General features: G+C 36.5%; 2 protein-coding genes across 2 annotated transcripts in view; both read left to right on the forward strand.

Moving 5' to 3' along the window:
- The window catches only part of LOC119066093 (protein goliath), a 47,091-nt gene that overhangs the window by 23,715 nt on the left and 11,368 nt on the right, over positions 1–12,008 (forward strand). The window contains exon 2 of the mRNA XM_037168365.1: positions 8,694–9,899. Coding sequence (XP_037024260.1) covers positions 9,374–9,899 — 526 coding nt within the window. The 5' untranslated portion in view covers positions 8,694–9,373. The remainder of the gene's footprint in view (positions 1–8,693; positions 9,900–12,008) is intronic.
- LOC119065979 (esterase FE4-like) lies at positions 1,816–3,744 on the forward strand. Its single transcript, XM_037168187.1, has 4 exons — positions 1,816–2,622; positions 2,679–2,889; positions 2,952–3,408; positions 3,480–3,744. Exons 1-4 carry the CDS (start codon positions 1,816–1,818, stop codon positions 3,703–3,705), a joined length of 1,701 nt encoding a protein of 566 aa, XP_037024082.1. The 3' UTR covers positions 3,706–3,744.

The following is a 12,008-nucleotide window of genomic DNA, read 5'->3' on the forward strand; positions in this document are numbered from 1 at the left end:
CCAATTTATTATTATGGTTTTCTTAGCGATTTATTGAATAAATAAGTCGAACATTTTAAACGGTAGAAATCATAAACACAAAAAACAATAATTCATTATTTTCGTCAGAACAAAACAATGAAATATTGAGGAATATCATTTGACTGTAAAAATAAATCATTTAGGTGGGATGTATTGTAATAATGGTGTAATGCCTCTTAAAAGTAACCTAAATCAACATCAGGCTCGTGTTTAAAATAGCCTTCATTGCTTGACTGTTTTTCAAAATGTTTTTTTTTCGTTTTTAATTTATAAATACTTAGCAGAACCGAACTTTCATATAATTTCGCAATAAAATTATAAGAAATGTAAAAAAATTAAAAAAGACTCAGGTCAGGTCAGGTTTTTTTAGGTCAGGTCGAAACAGGTCACTTCAGTTCAGGTCAGGTCAGGTAAATAAATTTCAGGTCAGGTCTGGTTAACAGATATTTCAGGTCAGGTTTCAGGTTGACCTGACCTGTTCCGAGCCTTAAAACTAAACACGATTCATTATTAGTTTTCCAGCGCCACTTTTATCCAGCGCCAAGGGGCTAAGCCCCTAAAGCCCATCGTGTTAAGCCTGCTCTGCTCGCAAACCCACTCTAACTCAATCTAAATTTGTCAACAAGACAGCTACCGAAGCTCATAAAACTCATACAACATACTGAGCTTGCTTTTATCACAAAATTGTTACCTCAAGTAATAATAAATTACTTTCGCAGCATCCAATGTAAGCTATACTACTAATCCATGTAACAAAATAAAAGACTCATCCTTGGCAAAATTTACTATTATCATTTTCGATTCCAATTGATTGTTTAACAAAATTCCATATAAAATGTTGTGATCAATTAGTTTACTGCTATTTCTATTCGAGATATTTACAATTTTGTTAATTGAATTTCATAGCAAAAAAAAATCCCCACTGATAACGATCCAACTATGAAAAATTGTTGAGAGAATGGAGAAAATTTTTCGCGTGCAATCTAACATTTAATTGCAACGCAATTCCAGCTAGTAACTAATTTTATTAAACTTTGTCTTACTATCGTTTAAAAAATCTATTCAAATTAAATACTCGTTTTCCAACGAAATGATTTTTTTTTTAACAAAAATGATATCTACATTATTCACCGCACGTATGTAGTCAGGTCGTATATGCTGAAGTGCACTTGAGATCGATGTAAAAAAATAATCCAAACAAACAAACGAGTCTAAAGGTATCCTTTACAATTTGTACGATGAGTGTTGGAATACATGCTTAGACCGTGGATCTTTTAATTTTCTTGTTAGTTTTGTAATTTTGAGTGGAAGCGTGTTAAATATATTAAAGTGGTGCTTGAGCTTAAAAATATTCTGATGGTGACTATATTCTGACGTAAAATCGTCGAGATTTTTTATTTAATTTGATTGAAATAAGGAGTCAAAATCTTAACTGCCACTGACTACCTGGTACCTAATCCGGAACAATTTTTTCTCGCTCTATTAAACATAAAATTAAAAAAAGGTCAAATAGTTGCAGATCACTCTGCAGAAAATTTTACAATGCCAGCTCGTAACTCTATTTTTGGCTGTTCTTAACCTTAGAAGGGATTTATGTTGGAACTCAATGATGCCCATTAGATTCGGTTTCAGTTTCATATCCTCTTCAGTCTGCGCGTTTTGTCTCTTGTCTCTCACAAATCACTTAAAAGTTCTTCTCTTTACATTTGAAGATAATTTTTCTAATCAATCGAACCGACTTCACAGTACGATAAGCAAACAATCCCTCTTACTCTGAGATTGTCAATCGTGAAAATGAAGCAATTCAGTAAAGACGTGTTGTTTCTTACCGTTATCGGTTACGTGCTAATCGGTGTACATTGCGAAATTGTGTACATTGATGATGGTGCCCTTGAAGGAACTGTCATGGTGTCACGTTCGGGAGTGAACTTTCACGCTTTTCTACGCATTCCGTATGCGGAACCGCCAATTGACAACCTAAGATTTCTCGCACCGGTTCGAAAGCAGGCATGGACTGGAATGTGGAATGCTACATACTGGAGTCCTATTTGTGTACAAAATACTCCCAGCAGTGCTGACGAAATGAGTGAAGATTGTCTGTACATGAATGTGTTCTCGAAGAACTTAACCGGTTCGATGCCGGTGATCGTGTACATCCACGGCGGTTCATTTGCCTATGGAGATGCAAAAAGTCAAGCTGGACCACAATACTTAATGGACAGGGAAGTTGTTCTCGTATCATTTAATTATAGGCTTGGTGCTTTGGGTTTTATGGCTGTGGGTACACGAGAAATTCCCGGAAACGCTGCAATGAAAGATATGGCTTTGGTGTTGCAATGGGTTAACAGAAACATTGTGAAGTTTGGAGGCAATCCAAATAAAGTCACTTTAATGGGATGGTCGGCTGGTGCAATTGCCGTTCACGCTCTCATGCTTTCTCCGATGGTCGATGGTTTATTTCATCGAGTAGTTGCCATCAGTGAAGCGTTAGCTGGATTAAGATCACTTCCATATGAATATTCGTCTCTGGCATTAAGATATGGCGAAAGGTTGAACTGTCCAACATCAGAAATCGATTTGTTGATCGCATGCCTGAGAGATGTAAATATTTTCTGTCTTTACTGAGCCATTCAAAACTGAAAAGATTTTCAATTTAGAAACCAGCAACCGATCTCGTAAGCATAAGCTTCAGGGATCACCCAATATGTGCTACAACTGGTGGTACCTTTTATTTAACAATTGAACCAGAGCTGGGACAAGAGAGATTTTTGACTGACGATCCTCCCAAATTGTTTGCCAATGGGAACTTCTCTCGCGTCCCGATGATTATCGGGAGAACGTCTGAAGAGGAAACGATCACTGCATTCGGTATGCTAAGAACAAATTTACCCATTCTTTCGAATTACGAAGCTCTACAATTTTCCAGTTAGAGCTTTTGAATAGTCCAAGGCTCGACGATTTGAATGATGACTTCAACGAAGTGGGCCCGTACTGCTTCGGATATGAAGGTGGAAATACTCCGAAGTCTAGGGCGATCAGTGCTGCGATAAAAAATTATTTACCATTTGACGTGATCGACGTTAGATCCGTAAATGCGTTAGTTCATCTCTTTGGTGATACGTTCACCGGTTTCGGTCAGCATATCTTCGTCCACCGCATTAATCAATACATTCCGGTGTACTACTACAAATTTTCTTATGTCGGAAGATTCAGCTTTTGCAACAATCCACAAGAGAAACCGTATGGCGTTGAACACGGCGACGATTTGCAATATATTTTTCACCTAAATTTTCTGAACAACAATTTTCCAATCATTGAACACTCTGCTCCTGAAAACTTTATGGTAGAGCGAATGACACGAATGTTCGAACATTTTGCAGACAACGGGTATGCCATAACAGTAAAAGTTTGTGTTCGTGTGCAGATACGGTAGAAATTTGCGGATTAATTTTTTTAAGGAATCCCAATTATAATGACAGTGAAGTGCACTGGCCGGTACATCACAACGAGACTGAATACTATTTGGACATTGGAACGCATATGGTCGAAAAGAATGGACTATATCTGGAACGGTATACCATATGGAGTCAAAGTGCCGCCTTAATGATAAATGGAAGTTCATTCCTTGTCGGCGCGGGCTGTTTAGTATTAATGAAAATATGGTCGAGAGGAATTGGTTCTTGAAATAAAAAGACTTAGTCCTCTGACCGAATCGTTTGATTTTTGGTTTGATTAGACTTTCGATTTGTTCGATGCTCTCATTTAACTGACACTTTTGGAAAATTGCTTTGTAGCTAGAAAACAATGTGTTCGCACAACGCACTTCAAGCAAACGTGCTCTTAATGACAGCTGCCAAATAGAGTACTATTTTGCATGAAATTTTATCCCCACTCTTTTTACAGTGTAAAATTTTGTATGGAGCACTGTCAAGTTTCAGTACCCTATTTAGAGGACCACTTTTGCTTGAAGTGCGTTGGTTCGCATGTTGCCAGTTTTCCGTCTATGAATAACAATGCAACCCACCAGGTTTCTGGTTTCGAATGTTACCATTCCACGATGCGCTCACCCAGTTGTGTGTGATTGTGAACGTTTTTGTTGTGTAAAGAAGATTTGAATTTTCAATAAACGTAAGACATGGAAAAGCGACTTATTTTCTCCGTTCAACGACAATATCGCAACAACTCAAACAAACAGTCGACAATATCTCGGGCTGGTATATACGCTGCGCTGAACGTTTCTGTATATTTTTCATTTTTCCCAATTATAATATTTTCTCTGAAAGGAATCAATTTTTGTTGAAAATCTGTGCCGTTTTCCTCGAATTGCAGAATTTTTGTAGCAAAATGGAGTGTATCTTGTCTGAATCAAATGAAATTTTAAATTGGTTTGCATTGTGCTATAAGTCTGGTTTAACCGTTCTGTGAATACATTAGCTCTAGCTGGTACAATTATAATTTCAATGCACTGTCGTTCATTTTTATTATGCGACGAAATGATAGTCAAACACCCACTCTGCTTTCGCGCTCCGTCTTCCTTGTTCAATGGAAATTATGTAAATGAATTTGCTCGAATAAAGCATCCACTTCAATTTTATTATTGAAAAACTATCAGCAATGAACGAACACATCTATCGACCTATCTACATAGAGTTCACTTCATCCTAATGGGAATTCGTTTCTTTGCATTCCTTTTTTTTACCTCGTTTAATGTTCAACACTTAAAACTCTGAGATTTTTTTTCCGCTTCTGAGTAACAAATTGATTAAATCGTAAAATAAATCCAGTGTGACTATCACAAATGAAACACAATCTCCGTAAAAACAGAATTAAAAAGATGTCAATTGCTTTAACTAGTCATAAAAAAAACCTTTAAATTGAAGCGTAAACAAACCGAAAGATTGTTAACGCTGAAATAAAACACATTACATGGTCTATTTGTTCGCTGGGGAACCAATTTTTTCTGTTTCTAGTTGCATTTCAAGCATGTGTGTAAATTTAAATTGGTTCTTGTTATCGTTTAAAAACGTTCTGTGGCTGAAAACATTTTTAAGTACAAAAGTTCTCACCCGTTTTGTGTGGGTTTCATTTATTACGATGATTAGTGGAAATATGATGTCTCCTGCTGGCAAATGGGAAAAAAAATCTCTGATGTCACAATGTGATAAAGTCAACAATTCAGTTAATGATCTATTTTTGGACAGCTGCTCTACTACAGTTCTGTCTACATTCGTTACGGAAATTCACAGAAACTAAAAACAAATTCGCACAAACATGGGCTATGGTCTACAGACTGCATCCTTTTCTATTATTAGCGTATTTAAAAACAGTAAAATAAGTTTTAGCTATTTGCGCACTAGTGCGTAAAAGTGATGATTGAAAAAATGAGGATCTCATTTCTGTATATAAAATCTTGTTCTTCAATTGTGACAAAACTTGAAATTTGTGCAAAGACTCAGCTCAAAAATAGGTATTTACTTTACGTGGGTTATGTTTGCTTCCATCGAGTTACTCGTTCCACATACATTCCAATAAATAACAATAGCGCCTCTCTTTGCATTTCTTCCATTCTACATGTTCGAGTGATTGCAACTACTCTCGTTGCGTTTCTCTTGGTGAAAGCATTCAAAAACTTGTGTTTAGTTAAGTTTACGATCCGGCTTCGCCTCAGGTTTACGTGCAATGTCCATTTAAGCACATGTTATGAAAATAGCTATTTGCTAATTGCTGTACCCATTTTCTCTCCCAAACATTTATTTATTTTCCTTCATTTCGATTTATAATTTCCGTTGTTTACTCAAATAAACCCTTCGTTCAATGCAGTGTTTTCTCCATGAAGCATAAACATTAACTATACTGCGGTCTGCAACTTCACATGTTCACAATCACCAAAGGACGCTCTCTAGATAAATGATACAACCGACAAAACGATTTGAATGTGGAAAAAAAACTTTTCTAAAATAAATATACAAAAACTGGAAACACAAAGAACATATGGACGCATGGGAAAGCATATTGCACTATGTATGGCAATCAAGGGGAAAACTACGTTGCTTAATTGCGTTCGTAGTATTTCCATGTCTTTTGTATTCGTTTTTTAGCAAGGGACTGTCTAGAGAAGACATCCAGATTTAGTGGGAGGGGAGAGGTCGACAAAACCGGACAAACAATGTTTAAAGTATAGGAACAATATGGACGTACGAAAACTATCAAAAAGATGTGGACGTCTTTTATGGACGGCCCCCACGTAACTTCTGACATACTTAGTCAATTTTGCATTTTGACATCTTAGTACATGTGTCGTTGACCTCTTAATTTCCTTATACAACTAACAACTGCCTTCTATCACCACCACCAATCGAAGAATGCGCTAGTCCCCAACATTTCCTGCATCATTACCCCCTTCAGTTGCAACTGTGCATGTGAGCTTATCTTATACCAACGAGAATTACAGCAATCTATTCACAATTACGGTACCATTCATTCAACTATTTAAAAATTGAAAGTGAAACCTAACATGAATCATTGTTGCCTCCTGGTGACACTCAATCTTGTATTTCAACTTTTATTATTGTTGATATTTCTTTGAACGAACAACAAACGACTGTCATATGGTTTAATAAAGTTGGTCGTCGTTCTCGATGGCAGCATAAATCACAATGAGAAAAATATAGAATTCTAAAAATAAAATTATCGCGGAATTGTTTCCATCAAGTATTCGAATTTTGTTATTTAAATATGCGTAACAGTATTTTGTCGGCTATAGGTCGGTGTATGGGTTTCACAGTGAACTGAAATGGTGACTAACGACTGCGCGGCAATAAAATGTTAGAATGGATTAATGGGAGCCCGATTTAAATTTCTCGAATTTCTGTGAAATCCGGCAGATGATTAATATTATAATCAACTTGAGCAGACGGCCGATGCCGAAACTACTCATAAAATTTGGTAAAATTTCACGAGAAAGGAAGTGGATAAGAAATGTTGTGAAATCTTAGTGTCATTCATAAATGACGTCGTACACTAGTGGTTAGACTCAGCGAAGAGCAACACATCATGTTATTTGCTCAATAGATGGTAGGTCGTTTTTAACACATTGCAATGTGTCTAGGCACCGATTCTCGAAATTTTCATAACTTTACGAATTCGTAACTTGACAGTTCTTATGGGATTTTATACACGCGAGGTACAAATTCATAAAGTTACGTTCGCTACGAGAATCTACGTCCAGGGCCTCAATTCTCATACTTTCGTGACTTGATCTACGTAACTGTCTTCTAAATCTTTATTTTTATTTAGCTTGACGTAATGTAATCTTTCTATTGTAAGAAAAATTTGCTATATGAGCCCTATTTTGTACTTCACACTAGTGTAAAAAGAAGTGATAATAAAATCTATATTTAAAAAAAAACTGTCAAGTTATGAATATTATGGAGTTACACACACGGAAGTTTGAAAACCGACACATTCAATGTTTTGTGGTTTTTTGATTTTTTGTGAATTTTGCATGTATTTTTATATGGAGAAATCAAAAACTCAAGTGAAACACAGAAACATAAAATGTGTCCGTTTTCAAAATTCCGTGTGTGTACGAAAATACGATAATCTACGCCCTGGGCCTCAATTCTCATACTTTCGTACTGTCAAGTCTAATGGGATTTTATACACTGTCAAGTTACGAATATTAGGAGATACGAAACTACGATAATCTACGCCCTGTGATTATGTGTGACAGTTGGGATCAAAAGTCGGTCTATTACATCTGTCAAAGTGACGTTTTAAACGTCAAACCAAAATTTTTCCGCCATATAGTTAAGAAGTCGCCTATTTTTCCTCAATTCTGTCAACGGAAGAGACTTATAGAAAAATAAATGATTTTTGTAAAATTTTTAGATTTGACGTTTAAAACGTCACTTTAACAGATGGAATAGACCGACTTTTGATCCCAACTGTCACATGTATTTTATGGTCTTAATGTAGAGGATGGAGAATGGAAATTGAAATAAAAGTAGGTTTCAACGTCTTTCAATAACTTTATCAGTCAAGGGACCTGACGCATCCATAAGGTGTGACCTAGCATTATTACCAGCGAAATTTCTACTTACATCTACTGTCTCTTAATAGTCCAATTTATTTTCACTATCGCTTCACACGAGGCTTCACACCTAGATCAGTAAACGAAAACGTGGAAAGGAAAGGAGGTGAGACGCTACAAGTTAGCATAAGATGTCGCCTCTGTACACTAGGGGGAAGTTCAGCGGAGAGTGATGTTATGATAAGCGTAAACATCACAAATTATACGAAAAGTATAGGACGCGATTTATAAATGGTCCCTTGGGAACTCTATACAATATGAAAATATCAGCGTGTGAACATGTGCACATGTTGTTGTTATGGGTGATGATTAATAAATGTAGCCTTGAATAACAAAAAGAAATTTAATACAAATAAATAAACAAATACAAGCCGAAGAGAACACCAAGCCAAAAAACCTCTTTTTTTGTAAAAACTTTTGACATTATATTTTGACCTTAACATTGAATGTTTTCGGTGTTTTGTATACATTCGAAAAAAAAATTGTTATCTTTGTCATGAATGTGGTTTTTTCTGATTTTCTATTTTATCTATTAACAAACCGTAAAAATATTTCTAAAAAAAACATTTTTCTATTTCAGGACTCATAACAGGCGTAAACTGTTCACATTTTGAATCAATCTGAACATATGGCAACCGGCATTGAATTACGTAGATAAAGAGGATATACACCAATCGTGTACGCCGTTTTCAAAGGATATAAGCGACGAATCTGAGCAAACAAAAAGTATAATTTATGTACTCGACACCCGAGATTTGTCTGTAGACATAAGCTGGCAAGATTGTATACAAATTAAAAGCAATATTTTCTCGCTGTTCGGAAACGGAGAAAATCAACATTGGGACACCCGTCCATCAGGATAAAATTCGTTTATTTGTTTATTCGATAAACAATCGACAAATACGGGAAAGAAGAGTTGATAAGCTCCAGAATAGAGACGAAGAAACTGGCTGATAAAAAGTAATTTTTGTTATTGCCGATTGACTAGTGTGCATACACATACGCAACGCATGTGTTTGTTAAAATTGTTAAATCGTTAAATTTTCCAACAGATAAGATTACGCCTTTGATTGCTCAATGTTTCGGTTTACAATTCGAAATTCGCAAAACAAGAAGTAAGCTGAAAGTGAATAGTGTAACCTCAGTCTAACCGCCAAATCGAACTTTTTAAAAACTAAACCGTGAGAAAAGTGCAATTTTCTCCAAACCACATCAAATTGGTCTAAGTGATAAATGACGTTATAAAGCAAACGCTGCACCATGTCTCAACCGAAAGTTTTAACGTTCACATTTTTGGTGATATCACACCTACTAATCGTAGCTAGTCAACCGGCCGATCTGGGAACGTTCGGATCGCATAATGATCTTCCCAACGGCATTTCATCGTTTTCCTTACCAGCCGACGAGCGAATTCTCAGCGAGCCATACGTTCTGGCATACATCAATTACAATTACACCACGGCGCAGGGCCTTCTCGTTCAAACGAATGCGGAGGAACGTGGCAAATACGGCGAGGGACGGATATTCACCGTTCAGGGTCAATTGGTCCATGTGACGTCACGAGACGATAAGCATGATCATAGCGCATGCGATATGCGACTGATCAGCTCGACGGGACACTCATTGCCAAATGGTGATAGGCCGTGGATAGCGTTAATCAAACGGGGTGGCTGCAATTTCGAAGATAAGGTTCGACATGCCTACGAGCATAAAGCGGCTGGTGTGATTGTGTACAATGACAGAGACAGCAACAGTCTGGATAAAATGAAAATCGTGGAAACTGATCGTAAGTAGTTTGAGATTTTTCGTTTGTTTTGAATTCCATATTCCATTTCGGGATTTGTACGATACTATCCAACAAAAACTTGGAATGCACTAACGGGGAAGAGGTCTAGAGTTCGCCAGTCACTGTGTCAGAACCGTTAGAACTGAAAGAACTTCACTTCTGCGAAGTTCAATATAAATTGCAACCGGAATTTAGGCTTGTCCAATGAAATGCAACCTTACTTAACGCGTTAATGCATGCCTCTGTACTGTACTACTTCCAACATAAACAACTCCATCACAGTAAACTTTCTTTATTCAATTTGGTTTGTTTAAAAGTCTCGTTAAAACGAATCAATCACATTTAACGGTAACAGATTACATGCATTGGCTGTAAGTACAGGCAAACATACAGGCAAGCCATAGGTATCGAATGAAACCTCTTCCATCTTCTCCAACACATTCACAATTCTTTTCAATCTCAGATGAAAAACCTATGAACCGGAACGTTGTTTGAATTTGAAATTTTTTTCCAACTAAAGAAAATGTGAACAGACAAGCATGGACTTATACATCGGCATCGATTTTTGTTTTTTTCATTCTGCACCATATTTGCCTAATGTACATTTTGAAAAGCAAAAAAAATAAATGATCGTCCATGTAATTCCATTAGACACGGCCTGGACACTGACATTGTCGTTGAAAATTTCATTTCATGCAAATTTAGTCCATCCGACAAATCTTTGGTGATTACTCAACGACATGCGTTCAATGATAAATCGATGTCGAGTGAATATTAAACCCTCCCGAAAAGCAGTCCCCGTATTAAATGCGAGAAATGGGACTAATGTTAAGACATTATGACGTCATTTGAGCGTACACGTATATCGTTCCACTTGGCATTCGATGCTAAGGCAACTCAGAACACAAAATCATAAATATAGTCTCTCTATAGTAACCATCAGCCAAGTACATAAATGTTCAAGTTTCTTTGCAAACCGTAACAATTCAACCTTGTATGCCGAATCAATAATTTCATGAACAAGTCGACACAGTATTGCCATTTCGAATTCACCCGTTTATCGAAAATAAATCATTTGTAAGTTATCCTCGATGCGAAAACGGCTTTTTTTTATAAACTTATAAGCGACTTGCATTATGTTTTCGACTGTAGATAGCATGTATACACACGTCAGCATAATCAAAGGTGACCCCGTAATTGTCTTACATTAATACACAGACCGACTGTGAATGATTGTAGATAAATCGAAAGCATGGCCCGGTGATAATATTTATTGATGCGGCATAGAATGTTCTAAGTGGTATAATGCCAATATGCGGTGCAAATGGTCGGAATATGTGTCGATAATGAGCCGGTATAATAAGAGAAACAAATATTCATTGTGTTCTTGTCTGGATGTAGACGAACACGACCCGACGGTAGGGCTAGGACCAGTGACTATTTTTAGGAAAACCATATTTTTGTAAATTTTTCAACATTTTCCTGGATTTTCCCATATTTTCCTCAGATTTTCCACAAAATATTTTTGTGAAAATTTGGAAAAATGAAGGAAAATCCTGGAAAACGTAGGAAAATTCAGGAAAATATGGAAGAAATAGTCACTGGTTAGGTCTGAGATGAATGAAGAATTTTTGCTTGCCAACATTTAGCATCTGGTCAGTCTTGTGCACTCTATATCAGACTGGAGTGAGTAAGAATACTTTGCAATCCAACTCCACACTAGCACTCTTACAAGCTACGCGTCATTTGTTATCAACAACGACGACAAAATAACCTGGCTCGGGTTAGTAGCTACTAATATACCAAGATATATGTTAAACCAATGAAGTAAAAGATTTTGTTTCCAACACTCTGCGGTATTTAAGTAAAAGAAGTTTTAGAACTAAGGGTTACGTTACAATAGCGATCATGTGTTTTAAGTAACTCAGATTGATGCGGAATGATTTCATATGATTGATCGAATGGTGTTTTTCGTGTGAATTCTATTGATCTGAACCAATTTGTATTACTTGTGCCATTGAAATGTAATATTTTAAACGAATTGACTGTTTGCACTCAGGTGCAAATAGCCTTTATTACACTATTTGCACTCCAGCCAAAACATATTGT

The sequence above is a fragment of the Bradysia coprophila genome, chromosome IV (assembly GCF_014529535.1).
Source record: "Bradysia coprophila strain Holo2 chromosome IV, BU_Bcop_v1, whole genome shotgun sequence".
Lineage (NCBI taxonomy): Eukaryota > Metazoa > Arthropoda > Insecta > Diptera > Sciaridae > Bradysia > Bradysia coprophila.